The sequence below is a fragment of the Lates calcarifer genome, linkage group LG6 (genome assembly GCF_001640805.2).
Source record: "Lates calcarifer isolate ASB-BC8 linkage group LG6, TLL_Latcal_v3, whole genome shotgun sequence".
In the NCBI taxonomy this organism is placed as follows: Eukaryota; Metazoa; Chordata; class Actinopteri; family Centropomidae; genus Lates; species Lates calcarifer.
The window spans coordinates 15,084,990-15,112,315 of NC_066838.1; the positions used below are offsets into that span (position 1 = coordinate 15,084,990).

The 27,326-nt window shown below is 42.2% G+C and overlaps 4 protein-coding genes across 4 annotated transcripts; all 4 read left to right on the forward strand.

The window, feature by feature from the left end:
* The first annotated feature begins 532 nt into the window (after nt 1–532).
* LOC108877880 (rho-related GTP-binding protein RhoA-C) lies at nt 533–4,052 on the forward strand. The gene is made up of 5 exons (XM_018668099.2): nt 533–592; nt 1,177–1,334; nt 1,871–1,991; nt 2,096–2,226; nt 2,330–4,052. Exons 2-5 carry the CDS (start codon nt 1,179–1,181, stop codon nt 2,501–2,503), a joined length of 582 nt encoding a protein of 193 aa, XP_018523615.1. The 5' UTR covers nt 533–592; nt 1,177–1,178; the 3' UTR covers nt 2,504–4,052.
* A 264-nt stretch (nt 4,053–4,316) lies between these two features.
* rbm10 (RNA binding motif protein 10) lies at nt 4,317–14,353 on the forward strand. Its single transcript, XM_018668090.2, has 23 exons — nt 4,317–4,457; nt 4,988–5,047; nt 5,135–5,678; nt 5,771–5,941; nt 6,040–6,109; nt 7,629–7,702; nt 8,589–8,675; nt 8,829–8,889; nt 8,999–9,157; nt 9,479–9,639; nt 9,802–9,899; nt 10,185–10,272; nt 10,373–10,577; nt 10,651–10,760; nt 10,846–10,927; nt 11,085–11,176; nt 11,290–11,481; nt 11,889–12,083; nt 12,297–12,353; nt 12,515–12,709; nt 12,951–12,998; nt 13,114–13,169; nt 13,502–14,353. The coding sequence occupies exons 2-23, from the start codon at nt 5,031–5,033 to the stop codon at nt 13,590–13,592; spliced, it is 2,853 nt and encodes a 950-aa protein (XP_018523606.1). The 5' UTR covers nt 4,317–4,457; nt 4,988–5,030; the 3' UTR covers nt 13,593–14,353.
* Nucleotides 14,354–14,485: 132 nt separating this feature from the next.
* lrrc23 (leucine rich repeat containing 23) lies at nt 14,486–17,284 on the forward strand. Its single transcript, XM_018668098.2, has 9 exons — nt 14,486–14,670; nt 14,904–14,996; nt 15,417–15,526; nt 15,656–15,776; nt 15,904–16,045; nt 16,343–16,473; nt 16,571–16,707; nt 16,803–17,007; nt 17,096–17,284. The coding sequence occupies exons 2-9, from the start codon at nt 14,910–14,912 to the stop codon at nt 17,126–17,128; spliced, it is 966 nt and encodes a 321-aa protein (XP_018523614.1). The 5' UTR covers nt 14,486–14,670; nt 14,904–14,909; the 3' UTR covers nt 17,129–17,284.
* Nucleotides 17,285–18,009: 725 nt separating this feature from the next.
* tktb (transketolase b) lies at nt 18,010–25,838 on the forward strand. Its single transcript, XM_018668091.2, has 14 exons — nt 18,010–18,270; nt 20,345–20,462; nt 20,575–20,688; nt 20,807–20,904; nt 21,596–21,787; nt 22,098–22,225; nt 22,321–22,517; nt 22,836–23,000; nt 23,467–23,623; nt 23,711–23,841; nt 23,944–24,027; nt 24,150–24,246; nt 24,427–24,546; nt 24,875–25,838. The coding sequence occupies exons 1-14, from the start codon at nt 18,164–18,166 to the stop codon at nt 25,045–25,047; spliced, it is 1,881 nt and encodes a 626-aa protein (XP_018523607.1). The 5' UTR covers nt 18,010–18,163; the 3' UTR covers nt 25,048–25,838.
* Nucleotides 25,839–27,326: the final 1,488 nt, after the last annotated feature.

Sequence of the window (27,326 nt, forward strand, 5' to 3'; positions counted from 1 at the left end):
ACTGCAAATTAAGTTAAGACCCATGTTGTTGTTATCAGTAGTGAGAGAAGCACTCAGATTAATTGAAAGTACCAATGCATCAATTAAAGTCCTGAATTATAAATCCTACTGAAGAAAAACTACACAATTATTGGTTATAAATAAAAGTAGCAACTTGTTTTCCTGAAAATCAGCCCCTGTGATAATATCACTTTATTAATAAGAATGCAGATGTTTTAGCCAGTTTACATACAGTTTTAAGCAGGCTACTATACATACGCTCCATATACAGTTTTACTATTATAAACAGTTAATTATTATTAACAGTTTTAACTTTATCTACAGTTTTAACTACTGCACCTGAAAATTGCAGTCAAGCACAGTACGTACAGCAAGTAAATGGAAATAGTTACATTCGGGTATGCTGCTGTTCCATATATTGATGCATGATAAATAATCCACCTGTATTCATATTTCATGTTTTACGTTCGCGTAAATAAACGTTCCACCGCTTGCCGACGAATGACGTGACTTCGCACATGCGTATGAGCGGTGGGCGGAGTTTTCCAGTCGGTCAGGAAGAGGAGAAAGGCGGACACAGAAACACCGAGCGGTAATGTTATTCGACAATAGCTTTTAAACTTTTAGCCGATTCTTCTTTTAGTCAAGGAAGTATCACAGTAGTGCGATAAACGCTGTAGTCATAATTTCAGAGAGAACACCTGGGCTGACAGTAACCCAAACCATGGGAAACACCGTTAGCTTTGCTGTTAGCTGATGTTAGCTGTTTGACAGGCCCGGACTACACTGCACAGCCTTGTAGGAGGAATGGGAACACAGCACGGAAATGTTCTCTGTTTACACCCTCTACTTCAGAGGCAGCCTCCCTGCTTGCCGGCCGGAACTTTTTGGCTTAAATTAATGTCGTACATCAGGATATTTTCGTGAAAATCTAATATATTAAGGAGACCGGTCTGCAAGCGTTACTAACGTCGTCTTGGGTTACTTCTGCTAAACAGGAGGAACTGTTGATGAAACCTACCAAAGTATTGTACCACATTCAACTCAGAAAGTCTGAGCGTCTGATTCTCCCTGTTTGCATTAATACACTATTGGTAATGTGTTGTTGGTCTGTGTTCTTAGTGGAGAGTTTGACTTGATAATCTAAGTATAACCTTGTTCTGGATTCTTTTTCAGGGATGGCAGCCATCAGAAAGAAGTTGGTGATAGTTGGGGATGGTGCTTGTGGTAAGACCTGTCTGCTCATCGTCTTCAGTAAGGACCAGTTCCCAGAGGTCTACGTCCCCACTGTTTTTGAGAACTATGTGGCAGACATTGAAGTGGATGGAAAACAGGTGGGACATACTGCGAGACACTGGCTGCAGACTTGCCCACAGGGTCCTTGAAGAGATGATATGAGTCCCTAGCAAATTGAATAATTATAGTCTCAACTAAATTTTACTCATTTATCACCATTGGTCAATCAGTGTAAAATTATTTGTTATTTTTAAGCAAAAATGCCAAACATTTGCTGGTAACAACTGTATTCTTTAATGATTGATCTACTTTCTTGATTAATTGGGGGATTTATAAGAAAGTGGTGATAAATGTTCATCACAGTCTCATCTTCAAATTAGGGCTATAATTAACCATTATTTCCATTTCATTTAATCTTGCAATTATTTTTATGATTAATCGTTTGATCTGTAAAACACCAAAAAAACAGAAAAATTCCTCTTGTAATTTCTTATGGCCCAAAGTGAGAACAGTGTTAAATGGTTCAGTATAGTCATGTAACTTAAATGCTCAAATGCTGTCTTTACACATCTAACACTCCAAACTTTTATCATTGCAACTCTCCATTCACGTAACTCTGTCTCTGTTTTTTCAGGTAGAACTAGCACTTTGGGATACAGCAGGTCAGGAAGACTATGACAGACTGAGGCCTCTCTCCTACCCCGACACTGATGTTATACTCATGTGCTTTTCCGTAGACAGCCCTGACAGTTTAGGTACTGTCTCTACAACACTCACACCACTCCATATTGAACACCTTATGATTGTGAAATTGATATATGTTGCTAATTACTGCTCTCTTCCCCTCTATTCACTGTAGAGAATATTCCAGAGAAGTGGACTCCTGAAGTGAAACACTTCTGTCCAAATGTCCCCATCATCCTGGTGGGCAATAAAAAAGATCTGCGCAATGATGAGCACACCAGACGAGAGCTTGCCAAAATGAAACAGGTTTGTGTTTGTTTCTTCTTTTTTTTTCAAAATAGGCTGGAATGTGTGCACTTGTCAGTATAAATCTTAATATTGAAAATCTCTCTCTGACATGTGTCTATAGGAGCCAGTTAAAAGTGAAGAGGGCAGAGATATGGCAAACCGCATCGGTGCCAACAATTACCAGGAGTGTTCTGCCAAAACCAAAGATGGTGTGAGGGAAGTCTTCGAGATGGCAACTAGGGCAGCACTGCAGGCCAAGAAACGTGGCAAGAAGTCCGGTTGCCTTCTGTTATAGGCTCTGGGATAAGAAGAGGGAGCTGCCCTCAAGCACAGATGGAGAGGGCAGTTTCCAATGAGATTTGACATAGGGGAGAATATTGGGGAGGGCCCAGAACAGTTTTGTGGATGCTCAATTTCTGATCACCCAGTTATCCTCAGCAAATTAAAGAAGGTCTGGAATGACTTGATAGGCTTCTACACATCGGTCCTTTGTCTACACATTAGGTTATGTGCCATTTTGCTTGCGTCTATCAAAAACTTTCAGATCTAGAAGTCTGGAGAGGCAGGTGGTTGTGTGTGGGGGGGTGGGGGGTGGGGAGGGTGATTTGAAGTTGAGTAGATGTAAACGGGTTGAAAATGTGCCATGATGGAAATGCAGAGAGAAAAGGTCCTTACCAGGCCAAAGACAATGGGCATATGAGAGAGAAAAAAAAGACATTAATATAAAATACTTTTGAATTAAGACCATGTCTAAGTGGATTTTACACAGTATCGCCTACATGTAGTGCCTTGAGAGCAGTGGTCAAGAAGAATAAGTTGAGGGGTAGGGATTCATAACTTGATTGGGTATTATTTTGTCATTTGTTATGTCCACACTTCACGTTTGCGAATGCTTTCTCCCTGTCATTGGCTTGGCTTCTTCAGGCCTATATTCTGACTCAGGCGCTATGCAGGGGTATGCCTAAACTAGATTGTATGAGATATTTTCCCATACTGAATTACTTAACCTGAACTTCTGTGTGTGTATGTGTGTGTGTGTGTGCGCGCAACTCTGTGGTGGTTTGTTTTTTCCAGTGCAGGTCTGCATGCAGTGAATGTGTGTATATTCGTGTGAGTGTGTATTAACATATGTGTCTACGTACTGTATGCATGGAAAAGCCTTCTGCGTCACCGACCTAACCCCTTGTTTCCATGCCAAAGTTACCCCTGATGACCACGTTTTATGGCTCAGACGGGTAATGGAATTAACAGCTACTCAGAGTGACATAGAAACCTTCACTTTACTGGAAGATATTGTACTATAGCTAGAGGCACAATCAGGTTAAACATATGAGTTTTTAGGACCTTTTTTGTGTATGCCAGAGATTCATTTGATTGTGTTAATCAGTCGGTCAAATCACGAGTGGTGTAGTTGATAAGTTGAATATTCTTTCATATAGATAATAGGCTTACCTTATTACTTTAATGTCCATTATGTACTGTATGTCTTACAAGGCCTTGTAAGGACATGTTAATGATGTGTATTTCAAGTTTGCCTTTTACTCAACTCTTCCCATCGCCCCTTTTATGATATTGTCATTATTGTACTATATACTACTTTTTATTGTTGATGTCTCTAATTTTCTTAGTATTTTTTAATCATTATACTTAATCCTGCTGTTATGATCAGCTTATGTCAGTTAAATGATAAATTGTAACCGTAGTATTATTTCATTTAATTGAAGGTCAAGCTTGGGGTGCAAGGTTGGAAGGTTTTGGGGGTGGGCTGCTAGAGCTTTTTTTTTGTACTGTGACATATTGGGATTTCTGGATTTTTTTTTCCAAATAAAGCTGGTATTAGGGTTTTCTGTCGTTTGGTATTTGTGTTCTTTGATCCATTCATTCATTAAAAATTACAACATATTTCCCTTAATTAATTTAACCCCCCCCCCAATAAAAACACTCATGACTTGTTAAATATCTGATTCTGATTGCGTTTATATCTAATATGAAGATACGAAGATATCTACACAAACGCATGAGCTACTAGTTTAGGGTTGGCCTGTTTGTCTTGTCCAATCACCTTCCATATTAATGTATTCGGTCTCCAAGAACCAACCAAAACACCAGAGTCAGGCATAAGCCCCGCCTACTTGAATGTTGTCTCGCTGTGGCCATTTTACACTTGGATCCTCGAGAAATAAAACACCCTTTTCACTTGGGCTTCAGCGTGACATTTAAAGAGCTATCGTCGGTTGCATGTAATAGGGGTAAGTGTTTCTACAATTTCACATACAAACGCAGTTGTTGCGTTTGTAACGACCGACAACCGTTTGCCGGGAGCAGCGACTCTGCTTGGACTAGCCAGCCAACCTCAGGCTAAAAGAGCTAGCATGTCCGCTAACAGAGATGACCGCCACACGTCATTGTTGATTACTCCTTTTTGGAAAGTAAGGTTGAGCATGTGCATTGTGCACACGCAGTTAGTGGCGCTGGGTTGTGCCTCTGTTTGTCTATTTGTTGCTTTTGGTGAGTAGTATGTAAAGCGGAGACTGTAGATAACATTTTAAAGTTAGAGAAGTCTGTGCGGCACCACAAATATGCAGCTAACCTGGCGACACAGGTAAGAGGTAGCACTACCTACCTCTGTTCAATGCACACCGTGCTCATCGCTGCCTTGTAGCCTGGATAGCCTCGGCTGTCATCATTAAAGTAGTTGCTTATAGATTTTGTGTTTTTAAAAGACGAGGTATGTGTGCAGGCACACCTGACTGTGATTATCACTTCTCTTTGAAACCAGCAAGAGAAAGCATAGAAACAGGGAGCAGAGTCAGTGGATCGACATGGACTATGAGAGGAGGTGAGTTATCGTTTCATTTTATACTCTTCCTCCGAAAAGTATAGATATGTCGGACCATTCCCTTACATTATATGTCATGGTCAGCAGGGGTGGGCGAGGTGACCGTATAGGTCGCTATGGCAACACCCACAACGATCACAACTTTCGGGACATGGACTACCGAGACTACGGCCAAGAGGATGATGAGGCAGGACCAGGATATGAAGTCAGAGCAGAGGGGGACCGACCGTACGTCCGTGACCAGCAGTCACTCCTTGCCCCTGACTTCTCACCAGGTCGTCTCCAAGATCACCCTGGGTTTCACCAGAGAGGTGATGGTCGAGGGGACATTGCACATGAGGGGAAAGGGCTCCAGTGGCCCCCTTGCTCTCAGTCACAGCCTGATCTAGCCCTTCCCTTGCTCCAGAGAGAGGAGGAGGGATCCAGGCGGGAGTTTGAGCAGTTACGGACTGGCCTGCAGGAAAGGGGTCGAGGGAAAGGCGGAAGAGGTTTCCCTGACAATAGTGCCCCTCACTCAGGGAGTAGGGAAGGCAACTGGGGTCACGGTGGTGCTCATTCTGAACAGATGGAGTACAATACAGCCAGACCGAGAGAAGAGGACAGGTTCCTTCGTGGGACGGTGAAGAGGAGGGTAAGCCCTAACAATTTCATCCTCTTTATGGAGCTGCTATGGTTTTATTTTGTTGTTGACACCTCTTGCTAATTTGTGACTGCTCTATACAGTCTTTTCCAGTGGGGTCAGTGGAGCATGGTTGTGGGGGTGCTGGTCCTGACTTGCCCCTTGACGAGTTGGATCAGAGGGACCAGGACTACCGTGCAGATCTAGACCACAACCAGAGGCCCAGCAACATCATAATGCTTCGCATGCTTCCACCCAATGCCACAGCCAATGAGGTAAGTGTATGTCTCCTGGTTATGTTTGTCTCTACAGTGGTCTGATGATGCACAGGTCTTAGTAGACTTAAAAAGCAGTAATGCCTCTGTTTTCATAGATCCGGGCACAGCTTCAGGAGCAGGGAATCCAGCCTAGAGAGGTTCGCCTTATGCGGAACAAATCATCAGGTGAGAACTTGTCCATTGCCCTGATTTTTTTTCTTTTTCTTTCCTTCTCCTTTTGTGTCACACTCATCCATAATCTGCTCTGTCATTTTCATTTCCCTTTCAGGTGACTTTCTCTTATCTGCTCTGTCTTCTCTCTCTTATTAATAAGTGTCGTCCCTATCCTTTTCCTACTCTCTCACTGTCTTTCCTTGCACTCTTTGACAGCGAAGTGGATAGCTGATGCAAAGAACACATATTTATATTCATATACTTAAATACAGGCTTGTGCTTAGATTCCTGCTTTGATTCTTTGGTCTGCTGGTGTCTGTAATCTCGCTTTCGCCCACAGGGCAACAAAACATTCATGCACGCTTCAAAGGAGAGGTCTATCTGTACTTGCTTTTAAAGGAAGAATGCATGCATACAGCTGTAGGTTATAAGTTTTCACTTCATGGCTTTAATTTTCCTTCTCACTTTGGCTCTCTTATTGTCTTTACCCTTTCATGATTCTGCCTCATCCATCCTGAAGCAAGGTGTGTCTGAGTAGATGGACATTGCTCACAAACTAACAGTGTCGACTGAGAAATGAGCAACAGAAGCAGAAGGTGTTTGATTGCGTTTGTCATTGTAGCTATTTTCGAGCGTGTGATTGTCAGGATATAAGTGTTGCAGCTGCCTCTCAGCTACGAGAGTGCCTTCCATACTACTCAGAAAAGCTTGACTTTTTCTAAAGGTTCTCCATTAAGGTCATTGTCTCACTGGCCTCACCCTTCGCTAACTCACTGGTTGTCTGTAAGGTGTGCCTATCTGACTCGGGCACACTTACAGTCCCCTGCTCTTGCTCTGTCTTTCTCACTCCTACATCACTGTTTCTCTGTTTTTAAGACAAGTCACTCAGTTTTAAATGTTTTAAATGACAACCTTTTATGACCCTAATGTACTGAAGCTTTAGAGTTGTCCCTCACTTGTAAGTCGCTTTGATTAAAAGCGACTGCCAAATGAGTAAATGTAAATGTGATTACACTCTGTGATACCAGTGTTGGTTAAAAATTTATAATGTGTTTTAAGTCAGTTATAGTAATGCATGGGCAGGATATGGAACGTTTAAAATGAATAATTCCACCACAGTGCTACATAGTTCAGACTGCATTCTGACTCTTAAAGTAGTGGATATATGTGTAAGAATGTGTGTGTGAGTGTGTCTGTTCTGTTGGTGCCTGGGTGCTTCGTCATTCAAAGCTAAAGAGCTCAGACTCAAACTGATGAGTGGGTAGGATTCTCCCTCTCTCTCCCCTCTTTCCTTGACCCTGTTGAGATACTTGACATTGCGTCCTCCCACCCTTGCAGAGAATTTGACAGTGGCTCTCCAACTGGCCGTCAATTGCGTTATTTCCAAGGGAGAGAGGAAGCAATGATTTATTTGATTAGTGCTGATACAGGGTCTCTCTCTCCTCTGTACATGAAGCACTAACCCCTCACTGCGTTGTTGTTATGTTGTTGTTGTTGTTGTTCGGTTACCATGGCGCTGGGCGGTGTCCAGGTCAGAGCCGAGGATTCGCCTTCGTCGAGTTTAATCTCATACAGGAGGCCACCCGCTGGATGGAGACCAACCAGGTCACTCTCCCCTACACAGACACAAATACACATATATACATGCATACAATGGGACATATGGGTTAATATCAGGACAAACATACAGTAACACCTTGCTCTGTCATATGCACACGTGCATTTCAGACACACAGACTGGAGAAATAATTTTTGTCCGTGAGATAGATACATCTTTATACTTTCTTTTCTGTTTATACAGAATTCCACAAACAGGCAAATTCATGTTACATCATGCTGATGTTTGTCTCTCTGGGCCCCAACTACATAGTTTTCATAACTGGACCCTCCCAGTCACATTTGCTCATTTGTCCAATACAAGCTCCTCTTTCTTCAGTGACATGTTCTCACTCTCTCTCATAAGTTTACAGTATCATCTCTGGGACAGTATTGACAATATGAACATAATTTCTCACATGGTCTATTGTATGTTGAATCACAATGAATATAGTACTCCATTTTTTTGTTGTTGAACCTTTCATACCTGGGTCATCTACCATTATTACGTCTTTAGGATGGAGCTATTGTCTATTTGGGTGGCGAAGGTGATGACAATGGGATGGGGATGTGTGGCAAACTGAGAAAAGGTTTCCCCTTAAGGGGGGAGGGATGACACAATTGAACAGAACACACTGCGTCCTTAAAAATGGACACCCACATACTACACATACACCATCTCAGTCCGTCCCAATTTCCTAAAGCTGAAGGTTGCAATTCTCTGGTGTCCTCTTTCTTTCAACCTCAGTTCTACTCTCTCTTTCTCTCTGTCCTTCTCGTCCCTTTCATTCTCTCTCATCTCTTGTGAGATGAGGCCTTTCTCTGGCATGTGTGGCCTAATTATTGCTGATAATCATTCTTTGTTCCCCCTCCCTCTCTCTCTCTTTTCTTTCAGGGAGTGCTTTTGATTCTGGGACAGAGGGTGTCAATGCACTACAGCGACCCAAAACCACGTGCCAACGAGGACTGGCTCTGCAACAAGGTTGTGTGTGTGTGTGTGTGTGTGTGTGTGTTTGCATTGCATGACATGACATCTAAATGTGTATGCTTCTATTGCTTGCATGTCTATCAGTGACTGTAGCGGCTTATTCTTTTAAGAAGTCTTCTAACAAGAACTCATGTAACATTTCAACAGTGTGGTGTGCAAAACTTTAAAAGGAGAGAGAAGTGCTTCAAATGCAGTGTTCCTAAATCAGGTAAAGTTTCACTTAAGTATTGTAAATATCCTAACTATTCTGTCTCTTACAAGTGCACAAGCTCTCTCACCATGCAGTAATATATAAATGGCATGTTGTCTTTCCCCAGAGGCTGAACTGAAGTTGCCCCAGTTGCAGAGGGATTTGCCTGTTGGTCTTCAGAAAGAGGGAGCCCAAGGCTTACTGCCCTTGCCAGCACCCTATCACTCTGCTGGTCCTGCTGTCACCCCAGGACAAGCCACACAGCAGGCAGATGTTGCCAATGACAGTAAGCCAGTCTCTTGACATTTTTCCACCCTTTGGCAATATTGTTTGTTCAAAAAAGACTTACTGTTTATGTAACCACTTTATTTTTATGTTTTGTTTATTTCATTTGGTTTATGTGCAGTTTTTGAAAGTACTGTTTAGTGTGAATTCTTGTACTTTTGCAATGTTTTGAAATAATGTTCAATGTCAACTTAGCTTGCACACTAGGAGGGGTGGGAGTCATCTTTGGATACTTGGTTTTACAAAACTGCATATTATCTGATACCTGAATTGTTAAATTGTGGGTTTGAAAATTTAATAATTTCACTTCCTCCTTCAACAGCTCTGATACTTAGAAACCTTGGTCCTCATACTTCAGTGGAAGCCATCTTATCTGCTTTGGCTCCATTTGCCACACTCTCCCCCTCCAATATTCGCCTAATCAAGGACAAGCACACACATCTCAACAGGGGATTTGCCTTCCTACAGCTTTCTACCATAGTGGTGAGAAACAGATGTATTTGAGCTTCAGGTTTTATTAATCCGTAAACAAAACATTTTGTTATTGTTGTGTACTGATTATTTTGAACTAAACTTTATCCAAAACAAAGGTAGACCCAGGCAATTAACCATAGTTAACTCACAGGTCTCTGTACGTTTTAACAGGAGGCATCTCAGCTTCTCCAGATCTTGCAGGCTCTCCAGCCAGCTCTCTCTATTGACGGAAAGGCCATTGTGGTGGAGTATGCCAAAGGCTCCAAACGGTAAACACTCAACACACCCAAACTGGGCCGCAAAGGAAACACAAGCACACTGCACGTTATTGGTATTGCACAAGGAATCATATTGTTAGTTCAAATTAAATTCAGTCATATGAATAAAGTGGATCAGAAATAGCCTTGGAGAAGACCATCTAAAACAAATTAGTAGCCTAAATTTAGAGTGGCTGTTGTATTTTTTTTTATCACAAGAAAAGCTGTTGAAATGTAGGTTACCAGCTGACAATCTAAAACCACTGAAACCCTCTCTGTACCTCTTCTCTATGCCAGTGATGTGTTCCTGACTGATGGAAGCAGAGTCAGTGCTGCTACAGTGGCCAGCACAGCTATAGCTGCTGCACAGTGGGCTGTCACACAGGTGACCTTTCTCAGTAACTTATCATTACAGCATTAAAGAAAAAGTATGGGTGGAGCACATCTTTAATTTCAAATTGTGATTGTATTTGTACTTTTTTCAGACTGCTCAGAACGGATCAGGTGCAGCCCAGAGTATAGATACAGCAGTGTATCAGCAGGGGGCAGCAGTAACATACAGTCAGGAAGGGCGTGAATACTCTGGGCCAAATGGCACAACCTTTAAGGCACAGGCAGATGCCAGGGTTCCTGCTTTGCCCAGTGCTGGAGCAGCCCTGATGGGGGCATACACAGGAGGAGCTGCCCCAGGTTAGTGTCACATTATCATCTGTGTAGTTGTGTAAATTAGACCTGAACTGAATGTTTGTGTGTCCACATGCAGCTGCCATTTCATCTGAGGCAGTGACATCTGGATCAGCGGTCGTGCAGCAGCCTCTCACTCATACACAGACTGCTCTCATCACCACAGCTACCGCCATTCCAGCCACACAGGTACAACACTACTGTTGCCTACTGTTGTTCCTTGGATTATTTCAACCACCACCTTCTTGTTTTTAAGAACCCTGTCTCTTCACAGGTTGAGATAGTGGGAAAACCACAACCAGCTGCTCCCAGTCAACCTGCTACCCCAGGGACTGAACATGAGCTCCAGCAATACCGTAAGGCTCTCTGTGTTAAGTCTTACCCATTATTTGAGGTGTTTAGCCCCAACCAGTGTATGCAAACACCATCAGCAGTCAAGTATTTGTTAATTACTTCAGTGTTTTAAATTTGGTCTCTGACCTTGAAGCAAATATTCTGTCTCTTTAACTGTAGCTGTGCCAGATGTGTCCACATACCAGTATGATGAAAGCTCTGGCTACTATTACGACCCACTCACAGGACTCTACTATGATCCTAACTCCCAGGTAAAGAGTGGTGAATGTACTACTATCTAAATGTCAAGCCAGCACTCTCTGAAAGACCTTTCTGAATGTGTCCTCTTCCTCAGCATTTCAATGTGTGTTCTTCCTCTTTGCAGTACTACTACAACCCTCACACTCAGCAGTATATGTACTGGGATGGAGAGAAACACACCTACATTCCTGCTGCCAGCCAGTCAAACGCCGAAGGGGCTTCCATGAGTGATAGCACCACCCCTTCAGACTTACTGTTTGCTACCCCTGGCGGCAAGGAGAAAAAAGACAAGCCCAAGAGTAAAACTGCTCAACAGGTGCGCTGCATACTGGATACAAATTCAAGTACTCACAGTGCACAGAAAAATTAATTGACCTGTGAATTTTAAAGCTAACCTCTGTCTTTACTTTTTTCTTTGTTTTGCTATTTTTATTTTTTTTTTTTTGATTAGACATTTGTATAACTGTGAAAGGGTGAACACCAAAAAATCAGTATGTGTGATTCAACACCTCTGTTAATTGACAGAATAACAATAATACCTCAGAGTAAAAACAAAATGAACAAACTATGGCCAAAATGACTATATTTATTTAACACGCTGACATGTTCTCAACAAAAAAAGTTGGATTGCATGATGTGGTGATGCACTCACAAAATGTAAATGTTCCTCTGCTGAGTCAGTTTAACTAGCTAACATATATTTCTTGGTGTTTGTGTTAATAGATTGCCAAAGATATGGAGCGCTGGGCTAAGAGTCTCAATAGACAGAAGGAGAACATGCGTTCTGTCTCCTCCTCGCCTGCCGTCGGCTCTACAGCACTGCCTCCTGGTTACACGAGGGCACCTGGCCACAGTCGCCTAGATGACCGCCGAGAGTCTGCTAGTGCTGATGCAGGCTATGCTGTTCTGGAGAAAAAGGTAAGTGATGGCACACACACATGCTTAGCTGTCACTATGATACTGTGTGCTCAGAACAGCACGGTATCATAGTGATTGGAAAGAATGTTCATCAGCCAGAAGACTCAGGCTTAAGCTCCTATATCCATCTATCTTGCTGCAGTGCAAGTAATAAGCATGAGAAAAGGGTTCATTAACTGACCTGGTATTCCCTCTGACTTTTTTGTCCTGCAGGGGGCGCTGTCTGAACGGCCACAGATTTTTCTGGACCAGATCCGACAAAGTGCAGAAGTAAGGACATGGCCACAGTGATGATGCACTGTGTCTGTTTTAGTCTGGTTTCTTCATATTACCTTATTATTTTTTGGGTATTTTTCTCAAGCATACGGTTATTATCTCTGTGTCCATTTGTTCATCACCACCTGACCTTATGTGCCCTCTTTCATTTGTAGAGTTCCCCTCCTCCACAGCAGGGTCTGGTCCCAGCCTACAGCGGAGAGACTGACAGTGAAGAAGAAGGAGGCGAGAAAGACGAGAAAGAGGGGAGAATGACGGACTGGGTAAAACTGGCCTGTCTGCTTTGTAGGAGACAGTTCCCCAGTAAGGAGGCCCTTATCAGGCACCAGCAGCTCTCTGAGCTACATAAGGTGGATACACTATCAGATTGAATCTAATTACAGCATATAAACACTGCATAAATGATAGATAAGGAGCATCTGTTATCTCCTGGTTGAAGAGCCAGTCTGTTTTCCCTGTACTTTGTTAAATTGTTGACTCATACATTCTTTACTATCTGTCATCTAAAGGGTGTTCCATTTTGACAAAGGTCTAATGACATTTCTCTTGTTATTTTGTTAAACTTTCACCTCTTTATCTTTCTGCCTTCAGCAAAACTTGGAGCAGAGAAGGACCCAGCAGGAAGCTGCAGGCAGAGAGGTTGGTCAAGCCTCAGGGTCTGACAATAGGAGTGTGACAACATTGCATAGGGTAATTGTGCTTGTTGCTGATTGAGTGCAGATTGATTTCATTGTCCTCTTTTTTTTGGTTTCAGAGACTTGTGGATGGACCTGAACCACCTGATCCTAAGAGGAGGAAGTTTAGCCCCATGTAAGCAGCAGTGAAGAAACAAACACTCTCTGTATTGATGTCTTATAGTTGTTTCAGGTTGGGGTTAGGTGTGCCATAATTGCTATTGATAATATATTGGATACTACAGTGCATTTTTCATCTTGTACTGTTAAATGCAGGCTTTTCTCATCTATCTATAGCTAGCTATAGTAATGTTCTTCTATGTAACTGGTTTAGAAGGTCTGTTGCTTACTTCAGACAACATACAGTGATGCCAATACAACCATTTGCTAGCAATTGCGGACGTGATTTTATTCACTCACAGGTTTGTGTGTGCGCTCATCGTTGGTTCATCATCTGTCTCTCTACAGTGACGGGATCACAGGCACCAGTCTTGGTGCCAGGATGCTGCAGGGAGGTGTGAAAAAGGGGCTTCTGTTGCGGAATATGCAAGTGGAGTGAGCCCTCACCCAGAATCCTCAACACCCTGACCCAGACAGGGCAAGGACAAAGCCCAGCACACATCTCTTCACCATTAACATCATATAGATATCTATAGAGAAACCTCTTAATTTTGGTTTGGCATTACAATTACCTCAACAGTGGTAATACACGCATATGAACTGATCCTGTAGCAGTGGATGTCAGGATATTGCACAGAATACACCTTTTTTGCTTTCTTCCTGAATGATGCAGTTTTGAGTTCTCACTTGCTTCAGAGCTTGTGTGTGATAAACAAGCTTTATGTGGTTGGGGAAACATTTGCTGTAGGAAAATGAAAGATCAATAGAGATCTTTATGGTGGCAAATGGGATTTTATAATATTACTGTCTATGCACCATAGATTTTTTTTTTAAGTTAATGTGATATGCCTTACCATTCAGTGAATGACTGATCTGGGCATGAACTGTGTATACACTTTAGAATGAGCACTTTTATACCACAGTGGGAACTAGGAGACTGTGGCCTCATGAACTGGACAGGGTCACACCAACACTAGTGTGCAGGTAAAAAGTGTCTCAATTTGTCATATTGCAGGTATGAATTCACAATGTAATACATACTTATCTCTGGAGAAGGTTATTTTTATGTCTGCTTTTGTTCAATAATGTGACTGTGTTTCATCAAGCTCATGTAAATTAAGATTAACACATTTTCATCATTAGTAATGATTTATGTCTTATGTGGGCAAGCCAGTAAACAGTTTTATTTCGACATTTTAACTTGAAATTTCCAGAGCTCTGTTTTTGCAAGTCGGTGGTTCAAAAAAGAGGAATCTAATGTAACTTTTGTTGAGGTCTCTGGTGCAACATCTTGGCCTACAAAATTTAGATGTTGCAAAGCGCATCTGTGTATTCCTGAAATGTGTCTGCCCCTTAACGCACCTGCGCTCAAGTTGTTTCCATGGCAACGACAACAAACGCGGTTCTTGGTTTGGTCGTCGGAATCGGGACAAACTACCAAATCCTGCAGATAACTTAAACAACACTAGCTTCGTGTTAAGATCACCTATTGTTGGTCGTTACATTTCGATATCAAGGTAGTGGTTGTAATGTGAACTTGCGAAACTGAACGAAGTTTTACAAATTAGCTAGCTAGGCTACTTTATGTTACTGTCAAATTAAAGTACTACTAGCTTAGCTAACGATGGTAGTTGTTTAATCATAAGTTAGTTAACCTAAACTAACTGCAGGTGGTCTAAAGGCTTGTCAGCTTTCAATGCTTCAACGCGTCCGTGACCCCGTTATTTTTTTGAAAACAAAAACCAAATAGACCAAGATGTCTGAGGTGGACGATGATGCAGTCTTATCGGATGTAGAGGGGCAGGATGAAACGCAGCAAGACGGAGTCGGAGAAGACGAGAAGGTATAGTTACCTGCATCATAACAGTGAATCACGCTATTTACTATATTTGCCCCGTTTTTGCAGCTAGTAGTTAATGCTATCTGGTGGCTGGACTTGAGTTAATTCAGTGCAGTTTATGCTGGTGGAGTAAACAAAGTCAGTGTACTATTCCTTTAAAGGTCACAGGCCTCATCCCATTACCTACCTCAAACAATCTGGGGGGCTGTACGATCCAGCACTAAAACTGCAGTATGAAGCCATTTATTAGCCTACTGTAACAGATATGTAACGATAGTTAAGAGGTCATTTTATCACTGAAGACTGTTTTTTTACCCCCCAAAAAACCCTAAATTGGGTCGTGTCCTATAGTACATTTTTCTACGGTACCAAGAATATGGACAAGTATACATTTTTGATATCTTCCTTCTCTCTGCTCCACAGGTACAGGTTTGCCATTTGACCCAAGAAACCATAAGTCAGGGGCTCTCATTACTGTGCCGGACGGGAAATGGACTAGGACATGCGTTTGTCAAATTGGACCTAAAAGACAAGTAAGAAGGCAAAAATACATGCAAAGCAAAACTTGTTGCCTTTGCATTGTAACTTTAAGTTAAGGTTATCCTCATACATCTCCTCTGATGTCATAATTGTTTTCAATTTGTCATCACTTCATTCTTCAGAGGACTGAATGACATAGCTGCAATTAGCAGTTACATTCACATTCGTTTTCTGGACGTGTCCAACAACCAGCTTACTGATCTATCTCCTCTGGCATCTCTGACCCAACTGCTTTGGCTGAAGGCAAGGAACTCTCTTTTTTTTTAAATTCATTTAGACTCTAAATGAATTAGAGAAGGACACATCTGGGGCTGTCATTATTTTTCAGTCTAACTGATGGTTAATCTAGAATACAACTATTCTCCTGCAGGTTGACAATAACTTGGTGGAATGGTTCAAGGGGCAACCTTTTGCTCAATTAACATACCTGCAGTGGCTGAGTATGGCAGTGAACCGGCTGACAGACCTGGATGGCCTGGTTGGGCCTGCTTTAGAGACCCTCAATCTCACAGGTTGGTCTATTGATTTTGTGTGAGTGTAAATGCTGTTTTCTGTTATACCATTTAAGTGAATGTTCTTGAAGAGAGGTCAGTCAAATGAGGAATAGTGAACTTTCACTATTTAAAATTAGGGAAGTGATAACAAGACAGGAATAATTTGATCTGAAGCAGACTCACTACGCCATATGTCATCATTTAGTCTAAATTCTTAACAAATTCCTATCAGATAGCAAAACTTTAATCAAACTGCTGGTGGCAAATATATTTTTGGAAGTTCCTTGACATGACATTTTGGAAACACTTTTGCAGGTAACAGTATTAAGAGAGTGACTGGTCTTCAGAGTGGCTGTTTTGCTAATCTGGTATGTCTAGAGCTGAGAGGAAACCACTTGGATACCACTGATGGCATCAACCTCCCCAACCTACGACGATTATATCTGGTAATAAAACTACTATGACTTGGTTAATAGCACTAATACCCATGTAATAACACAGTCTGTAACAGTCTGCCTGTAATGATCCTTGCTCTCCATTCAGGCCCAGAACGTGATCAAACATCTGGTGGGTTTGGAGAGGTTAGAGCGCCTTACCACCCTTCACCTTCGAGACAACCATCTAGATACTCTGGAAGGTCTGAGCCCTAACATGAAGTGTCTCCAGTACCTCAATGTCAGGTACACAGCTTAATGTGATCCCATCATCAGTTCAGTAAAACACTAAATGAGATGATGAATTCAAGATTATCCAAATATTTCTCTCTCTCCTTTAGAGGCAATGCCATCTTAGATGAGAATGCCCTACGATGGCTTGCACTTGTGTCGAAAACTCTTCGCGCTTTGGTCATCTCCGACAACCCGCTGGTAGAAACGACAGACTACCGGCTAAGTGTACTGATTCTTGTGCCACAGCTGGAGCGAATTGATAAAGATCCAGTGTCTCCTGAGGAGAGGATCGACGCCCGGGAGAGAATCAGGGTAAAGCTCAGAAACATCATATTTGTCTTTGTGCCATGGTGAAATTGACCCTTTGCTGGTTTTTCTAATGGCATGTGTATCATTTCAGGAACTTAAAGAAGAGGAAATACCTGAGCCATAAGATTAGTAATGATGGCCAAAATGAGGAAGTGTTTTACTTCCTTGACCTTCTTGAAAAGACGGGTGGATGACTGTGATTGCATTTTCTGTGTTCTAAGTATTGTGTATCTTGATAGAATGTCTTGTATGATGCATCATCCATAAATTTGTACATTAAGGTTGATTGTGTCATATTTCCACACTATTACAATCTACTTTTTCAACAATAACATTTTGAAAATGTTTATTTCTGATGCATTCATTGACATGTACAAATGCAGATAACCAGCTGAAGTTAAAAAGCAAAGTGTCCCTGACTAAGGAATAAGAAATAAGTTGGTATCTGAGCCTTGTGTTGCCTCTCCACGCTGCTCTGTTTCCCTGAGTAAGGATGAGAGAGCAAAATCCGCCACCATTTCCCTATTGGCAGCCATCCAGCTGCAGCTTTAAAGGGACAGTGACATGATGGATATGAATGGAAAATCAACATGTATGCTGGAGTGTATTGTCAGCATAAGTAGAGAGTATTCACATTGTTAAAGATAGTGCAATTGTTTCTGACTGATGATATCTAAAGTTGTCAATGGCATTTTCATACATTATGATACTGTTGCCACAACCAGGAAGTCACCTACCCAAAGATTTCATATCAAAGCGATATAATTATCCACAGGTCTGTACACTGTGGCTTTATTGATATTCCTAATTCATTCCCGTATGTGCAGTCTACGCCCTTGTTGCTGATATGTCGGCGATTTGCTCATTAACACAAACAGATTTTTATCTTTCATGAGCTGAAAGGGCTTTGTGAAAGCAGCAACTTGCACCACTAGTATTTCCTCCAATGATTGGATTAGGTGGGAGTGGCTGTTGAGGAAGACATAAGTCCCCCTCCTCGCCGTGGTTCCTCCTCCTCCTCGGTTGTACTTGTACCGGGCACGTAGCAACGGCGTGGCACAGCAACGAACTTCAGACACCGGGCAGCGGCTGTGTGACTGAAATAACCGAAATTAACTTATTAAGCGAACGCTAACTTCAAGGAAACAATTCGGCAACCATGGCTAGCTATCATAAACCCGATGAAAAAACTCTGCAGGGGCTGAAAGACATTGCTAACAAGCTCAGGATCAACTCCATCAAAGCTACATGCGCCTCTAACTCTGGGTAAGTTGTTCAAAGTTACTCATTAGCTGTAATAATTGAAATCGCAGGGCTACAGACGACGACATACGTGTGTGTGTCGCGAGGATACTGTAACTGAGCTGTCTGACGCACGCTTCACCTGCGCGGCCTGGGCTGCACGTGCTGCAGATTATCTTCACGCGGTGGGAAAGCGTAGCTTCAGCAGACAGCTAGCAAGTAATTATGCAAACTGATGTATTAACGGTTTAAGTTCATTTGTGAGTTTAATATGTCTGCCTACAGTCCAGGCTAAGACTAGCACAAGCTAACAGCCAGTGGGTGTTTTCCAGACGCTGTCAAATGAAACCTAATGGCAGCATTTGTATCGATAGCTGTGTGGTCTACGGTCAGCGCAGTCTAGCTGAAGAATTCATGCTTCAATTTAATAGTTACATGTGAAGTCACTTGACGTAACAACTGTTAGCATCGGCCTGTCTGTACTATTAGCTAACAAGAAATCACATGATCATGTGAAGGGTGAATCTCGTGGTCAGTTTGATGATACAATTTAAAGTTGCAGCTCCTAAAATGCACACCTAGTGAACTGCCTTTTGGAAATCTGGGTCACTTGTGATAACCGCAGAAATGACTAAACAAAAGAGCACCTGTGTGGTGTTGCTTAATCCTAGGAGTCACAGTTCCCAGAAGCTACGTTTTCCTCTTCACTAAAGGAAATGTCACTACAGGTTCATATTTCCGGAATTTTCTTGTCTAAAGTGTAGTTTTATTGCTTCTATGAACTAGAGGTTACTCTGATTGACCGTTGCCTTCCATGTATTCTGTTACTGTTAAGTCTATACATTTGTCTGCACACCCAAAACTAAAACCACAATTTAGTCTGTAAATATCAGAAATGTCTTTGTAATTGAAATGATTGGTCTTGGATGTCTCTGAGTTAGCACTAATTAGCTGTCACGTGCACAATCATGCTTATCCATTAAGGTTAAAGTTGTGTAGGGTGGACAGTTTTAGACGAAAACAGGTTATTGTTGTTTAGCTTGTTATTTAGCAGTTTAGCAGTTATTGTTACATTATACCTGCACCATTCAGGAAATCTGGCATTGTGTCATTTACGCCTCAGGACATTAACTATGACGTCCAAAAAGAAAAGGTTTGTTGATAAACCTGTTTTTGTCACTTCCTTATGTCACTTAAGGAAATGAATGAGTTGTATCCTAATATTCAGAGTGTGAAGCCTCTACAAATGTTTTGATTCTGCTGTCTACCTTAACAAAGGATGTCTTTGAGTTTTGACATCTTACACTCAACGCTTGTTTTTCCTCATTATCTGACCGATATGAAACATTACCTGGGTGAACCTGGTAGCTTTTGTTGTCTTTTTTTTTTTTTTTTTCCTTAATTTTACTTCACTTTTTTTCTCAGCAGGTTGTCTCTCAACAAGAGGACACAGGGTAAACAGAGTGCTGGGTTTTTTATTGTAAAATTTAACAGTGACATTGATGTATGTTTGAATAAGATAACCCTGTGTGTTCCCAGCATGGTTGAAAAGATGCCATTTGTAGCTTAACCCACACAGGGAAGCTGAGACGCTGTTGAGTAATGTGGGATTTCCAAACCTGTTGATTACACTACTTGGACCACAGTTGTGCAGCAACTAACAGTTTCACAAGTTTGCTTTTGTTTATTTATTAAAGTCCTTTTTTAAAAGTGTGGTAACATAACACAAGTGATTGTTACGAGTTATTAACAATCTTTTGACATGAGTGATATTTCTAATCCACAAAAATGGGAGGTCATCTTCAAAAGCATAATTGCTTGTCAAATGTAGTGTTTTGAAGTTTGCATCAAGCTGTCCTGGAATGACTGGAATGTGTTTTGTGTTTTTTATTGATTAACTAAGTGCTTTTAATAATGAGTTGCAACAGGTGATCTTTCATGGGTGAGACCCAAATGTAAGGATTCTGAAATGTATCAACACATGCATGTATGTGCATGGAGTGTGAACTTTTTTTTTTTTTTTTTTTTTTTTTTTTAAACATGGCAGCGTTTTCATTGTAATCTCCCTCTAATGAGCTGTCTGATTCTCTCTCCTCAGTCACCCCACATCATGCTGCAGTGCAGCAGAGCTCATGTCTGTGCTCTTCTTCCACACCATGCGCTACAAAGCAGATGATCCTCGCAACCAGTGTAATGACCGCTTTGTGCTCTCAAAGGTTGGCATGAATATTTTTATGAGCGAGTGATATTCTTTAGTTGAGTGGTGTATGTGAGACTTGGTAACACTAGTGTCTTTTAAAGACCGTTATTTTTCCCCCTGTAATCTAGGGTCATGCTGCACCGGTCCTGTATGCTGCATGGGCAGAGGCAGGTTTTGTGAAGGAGGCGGATTTGCTCAACCTGCGCAAGATTGACTGTGACCTGGAGGGGCACCCCACACCGGTACGTCAAAGAGTCCTGAAATACTTCTCAGTATCTTTGTTCCCTTGGAGAACAGAAAATATGACATACTCATCACTCTACATCTGGTATAACATTTTTTTTGTCCTCTGTTGACCAGAAACTGGAGTTTGTTGATGTGGCAACAGGATCTCTGGGACAGGGTCTTGGAGCTGCCTGTGGGATGGCCTACACTGGCAAACACTTTGACAAATCCAGGTGAGTGCATAGCAGAATCCATGGATTCATGAAGAGGTTTAAAAACACATTTGTTCAGTTTTCATTCTTCAGCATTGTTCTGTTGTTCTTTTTCTCATGCATCAAGTTTAGAGTAGATTACTTAAGGGCAGGACTTCTCTGTACTCCATCTAGACTGTTTCTGTAGAGCTGAAATGTGCTGTACCATGTTAGTAACTCAACATTGTTTCAACAAAAGCATTGTTTAAGTGTATAATACCTTAACTGGTAGGCAGGAAACTGCTTTGCTTAAGTTGTTCCTGATGCACCATAATCTGTTAACTGGATAAATCTGTAGTTGTAATTGTGTTAAATTACTCCCTGGCAGGACTGTGCTGCAGGGTTAAATGCTGTCTGCACTGCACTCAAAACTGAGTTCCTAGCCTCTACAAACCATTATGAGATGCTCCCATCTGTCTATTTGGAACTTGTATAATTGGATCTCTGCCATTAATTACATTGGTGATTCAAACTTATCACTTCAATAGTCCTTGAGTTATATGGTAATCTAAGGTAGCATCACACAGATGCATGCATTTTTTTTTTTTTTTTTTAAACAAGAATCAGTTATTCTGAGGATTGCATCAACAGATAAAACATTACATATGGAGATCTGTAAGGATTTTGGAGGGCAACAGGATGCAGCAGCAATAATTTCTCTCTTGTGTTGTAGTTACCGTGTATACTGCATGCTGGGTGATGGAGAGTGTTCAGAGGGCTCAGTGTGGGAGGCCATGGCCTTTGCCTCCTACTACCAGCTGGACAACCTGGTGGCTATCCTAGACATCAATCGGCTCGGTCAGAGTGAGGCTGCACCCCTGAGGCATGACATGGAGACCTACCGCAAACGCTGTGAAGCCTTTGGGTCAGTACCAACTCCAAGTTTCCGCTTTGAAATACACTGTCAAAATTATAGATGACGGTAATCAGGACTTCCATTATACACCAATTTCAAAAGCTGCTTTAATGTTGTCCTTGTTACTATGTGATTTCACACCGTCCTGGTACAGATTTGTCTTGGCCACCTCTTGCACATCCCTTTATCACATGCTTGCTGGACTTTATCTGCTTAACATGTTTTTTTTTTTTTTCAGAAGTTAATGCATCCCTATGTTTTGGGTTAATATTTGTTTCAATATGTCGCATGCTGTTAAAACTGAGTCATGTTTGTGTAGGTGGAACACATATGTTGTGGATGGACATGACGTAGAGGAGCTGTGCAAAGCTTTCTGGCAGGCTCAGCAAGTCAAGGGCAAACCCACTTGCATTGTTGCCAAGACATTCAAGGGCAAAGGACTCAAAAGTAAGTGAGCTTTTCAAATGGTGGATATTATTTATTTACTTAACTCTTCCTTGAATTTTCTTAATTTGTTTATCTGGTTCTCATCTTGGCCATAGATATTGAGGATCTTGATAACTGGCATGGAAAGCCCATCCCTAAGGACAGAGTGGATGACCTCTTGAATGACCTACAGGCTCAGATCCAGGTCCCCAACAAGACCCTGTGCCCTGAACTGCCCAGTGATGACACAGCACCTGCAGACCTTAGCCCCATCTCCCTGCCCTCACCCCCAGCCTACAAAAAGGGAGACAAGGTACTTTTGTTTGTCACTTGTTTCTTAATGCAGGCTAGTATTGGCAGATTTTTATTTTATTTTTTAGAGGGATGCTTGAAGCATTTGTAGTAATGAGTACAAAGCCTCTTCATCCATCAGTGAATGGTCAGCAGTGTACTGATTGCGGTGTTTTAGCATAGATGTCTCTTGTTGGCTTAGTGGGTGTAGGCCTTACCTAACACTGATACCAGCACCTGTGATAATTAAAAAAAATCTACAAGTAGAATATTGTTTTGTTGTAGTAATTATCTTGTTAATCTGTCATTGCTCAAACCCATCTCCCTTCTCTTCTGTCAGATGGCAACAAGGCGAGCATACGGCACAGCTCTGGTCAAGCTGGGCCAGGCAAGCCAGAGAGTGGTGGCTCTTGATGGAGACACCAAAAACTCCACTTTCTCTGAGACCTTCAAGAAGGCCTTCCCTGACCGCTACATTGAATGTTTCATCGCTGAACAAAATATGGTATGCAGTATTTTACTCCTTGGGTGATTTTTAAAAAACAAAATAAACAAACAAAAAAAAATCTGTTCCGTCATATGCAGCTGCTATTTTTACTTTTAAAGGATGTAGTGAACATAAAGAGGATTCTGATCATTTGGAAGCACATGTTGTTTGCACATTTAAAGTTCTTGTAACTCTGTATGATCTTCAAAAACGGTCCACATCAGTGTGTACGGAGGTCAACTGATCACATAACTTTAAGTTATGAAAGATGGATAAATTTGGCTCACTGTACACTATTCATTACCATAATCTGCTCCAAATTGGTTTAATCTGTTACTATTCGCTCTTTAGCCTGATAATCTCAGCCCCTCAGTGCTGCTTGTCACCTGTAAACCATTTACGTGAACCTCCATACTTAGACCTTTGCTTAATCACATCCCCCTGTCATTAAGACTAACCCGTTTTTCTAATGTTGCTGCTGCAGGTGGGAGTGGCCATTGGTTGCGCAACCCGTGACCGCACAGTCGCATTTGCCAGCACTTTTGCTGCTTTCCTGTCTAGAGCCTATGACCAGATTCGTATGGGAGCTATCTCCCAGACTAATGTCAACCTGGTAGGGTCCCACTGTGGAGTCTCCATTGGTAAGCTTTCTTCTGAAGTGCTACTTGTTTTCTATTGAGAAGAGTTGAGCAAGCCCCTGTCCCTTACCAATGTCCTTTTCCCTTCAGGTGAGGATGGTCCCTCCCAGATGGCCCTAGAGGACTTGGCCATGTTCCGTGCCATCCCAACATGCACTGTGTTCTACCCCAGTGATGCAGTGTCCACAGAGAGGGCAGTCGAGCTGTCAGCTAATACAAAGGTTGGTAGGCCGCTTCGTGGTAAAGCTTGTCTAGTAAGCTGTCTTCACAGTGACAAGGGAGTTAACGTTCTTATGTTGTAACTCATCTCTCTATACTCTCAGGGTATCTGTTTCATCCGTACCAGCAGACCAGATACTGCAGTCATCTACTCTCCAGATGAGAAGTTTGAAGTTGGTGTAGCCAAGGTAATGATCAATACTGTGGTTTTATACATTAATCCCTGTGCACAAAGTTGCTGTTGGCAACAAGAGATGGGAATGGCCACCAGCAGGAACTAATGTAGAAAGAAATGTCTGTATTTCACCAGGTGGTGCGCCAGTCTGACAGTGATCAAGTGACTGTGATTGGAGCTGGTGTTACTCTGCATGAGGCCCTTGCTGCTGCTGACATGCTGGCCAGCGAAGGTAAACTCACATTGCCCTCTAGTGGATAGATGCAGGAATTAGTCTGAGGCCTACATCTCAAAACCAGCATTTACAACTCTAGTGTTTATTAATACAGGACATAGTGTCATCAGCTCCTCAGTTAGCTGGCATAGCCTGATAAACACCCTAAAGAAATAATTTTGTAATGAATTCCTCTAGGAAAGAACATCAGAGTGATTGACCCGTTCACCATCAAGCCCCTGGATGCCTCCACCATTTTGGCCAGTGCTAGAGCCACAGGTGGACAGATCATCACTGTGGAGGACCACTACAAGGAGGGTGGGTTGTTTTCTGTTTTTATGCTTGAGTGTCCTGCTGCAGGATTATTAAATCAAGAGCCATGGATTTTTGGATTTTCAGATTTCCAGATTTCAGAATTTGCAGGCTTCATGATTGAGAGCACTTTAAGTTGGTCCCCCCCAGCAGTGAGATTCTCTGTCAAGTTTTGTCTGGAAACTTTTCTTGAGCTACCTGTGCCTAATAAGACAGTGTCATCATGTCATCTCTTGGTAATTTGGAATTGATCTGTGTTTGTGCTGATGAAGGAGGTCATTCATATCACCAGGATTATAAATTGCTGCATTGTTGGCCTCTCTCCTCTGTCCAGGTGGTCTTGGTGAAGCAGTGCTGTCTGCAGTCGGAGCAGAACCCGGCATTGTCGTGACCCGGCTGGCAGTGTCCGGCGTCCCTCGCAGCGGGAAGCCCCAGGAGCTGCTCGACCTCTTTGGCATCAGCGCCAAGCACATCGCTAACGCTGTGCGTCAGACCTTTGCAAACTAAGGACTGCCACCAAATATCCGTTTTGTTGCCGTGTTAAGTCTCAACCAACTTTCTGCCTAACTTACAGCTCCCTGGCATGATCACGTGAAGACCTATTAACTTTCCTGCACTCACGTGCCATCTTGTGGCTTTGACTTGAGTGCAGTGTGCTAACCTTGTATTATTGCTATCACAGCCAGAGAGAGATGGGGATAGGAGTACAGTGTGGTCAAAGCCTGTAGTGTTACTAATATTCCTTCCTGTATGCACCTTTTTAGCACCCTCTTCCCAGATAGGTTCTGCATTCCCTGCTACAACATTCCTTTCATGTATCCTGTTTTCAAATGGTGTTTTGCAGGTGGCTTAAGTATCACTGAATACTGTAAATGTGGTGTGCTGTCAGATTTAAAAGCTGTCAACCAGCAGCCTGTCCACGTTCTGATTCCTGTCAGGCCACAGTCCAACCATTATTCCATTTCCACATTCCTTACGATGACCACGCCTCATGACCTCTCTCTTAGCTGGCATTCATGGCCACCTTTTTCTAAGAAGCACTGTTACTGTTGGTCATAAATCTAATTCACTAGATTACTTTTGTAGCTGTGTCACAGTCCTTAATGCTTAAGCTGCAGTAGGGAGCTGTTCCTCAAAGACCCAGTGTGAGTGAGAAGTCTAACCAGTTTAGTTATGAGCTGTTTGAGCATTCCTCATGATTTCTGACTACGTGGGCATCACACCATGTTACCGGCGTTCCAGGTCACCTGTCATCCCATTACTGTTGTGATGTGCTGAATTAAAAATGATTAACCTGATGTCATTTGTTGTCTTTTTGTTTGTCGTGACGTTTTGGCTTTTTAGAGAGATGTCTCGACAACTCTTGGCACAGACATTCGTGCCTCCCCTGCCCTTAGGATTAATTGTGGTCTCCTAATCTAGTGCTATCATCAGGTCAAAGTTCACTCTCAAGTGTTGTACTTGGTGCTATCAGCTAGCGTTGCAGCATGCCTGTTAGCATGCTAACAAGCTAAACCAAGATGGTGAGCGTGGTAAAATTACCTGCTTTGCCTCAGCATGTTAGCATACTGATGTTAGCATTCAGCTCAAAGTACCTCTGTGCCCTAAGTGCATCTCGCAGAGCTGCTAGCATGGCTGTAGACGTTTAGTCTTGATTTAGTTTTATTGAATGCTAAATTGCTACATGTGGCTTATACAAATAAGTGTAAGTGTCATAGATGTTATAGAGCTGGCAGTGGTCAGACTGTCCAAGCCATGTTTATTCTGAGTGAGAAAACAAGGTAGTAAAGTTGTGGTAAGATGGCAGGAAAAGTACAATAGTTCACAGAAGGCATGGTAAAAAAAATAAAATAAAACAAAATAAAAAATGGGCATTTTGTCTCAGTTTCTCTCCAGTAACTGTCACCGGGGAAGTTGGTGAAGTATTTATGTTAGTCATAGTCTTGAGTACCATTCTCTGCAGTGGAAAGTGTTCATCCAGGGTGTTGTCAGACTGAGGTTAAGGAAGGGGTTGAATGTGGTCAGTGGATTACTGCATGTTCCTGTCAAGATTTAAATAAATAGTCTTTGGACGACATCACTATTTACCTTGGAGGATCACGTTAGGCCCTGTGTTTGAGTGTTTAGTGTTAAATTGTCCAATGTGCCATTTGGAACATGTCTGGGCTCTGCTGTCGTCTCTGTCTACAGCTGATCTCCAAAAACACAATGCTACGAATGGCCTAGACCAGATGCCTGATTTTGATCTCATTTTCAAACAGCTGATACTATTAACTTGTCACTCACAGAGGTGGTTGTCTGGGACACAACATCCATGTACATTTAAACAGATCTAGTGTGTGTGTGTGTGTGTGTGTGTGGTTGCCAAGCAAATAAAGAGGGGCTGTCAGCAGGTTTCAGCCCACAGTGAAAATCCCAGTTTGGCTCAACACTCAGCTGGTGGCACCTGCTTGGCTTTGGCATTGAGTGTGAGGATGCATGCACATTCAGAGCACATGTACAGTATGTATGTACAGAATGTAAAGACGGGCTCATTGTTCATTTCTCAGAGGTCATGTTCGTTTTCATACATAGACGCCAGTGGAGCTTGGCCAAACAAGGTTGACTCCGACCTGAACTGTCTACCGACCCTGTCTCTTGTTGGACAAGGTCCAAGATCAGCATACACCACTAGCATCACAGTCTGATTCAGTCAGGAGACAAATGCAAAACTGACAGCTGATCGCAAATACGTGTGTCAAACCACATGACAATGTCCAACGAGAATCTATCACAGATGTATGAAA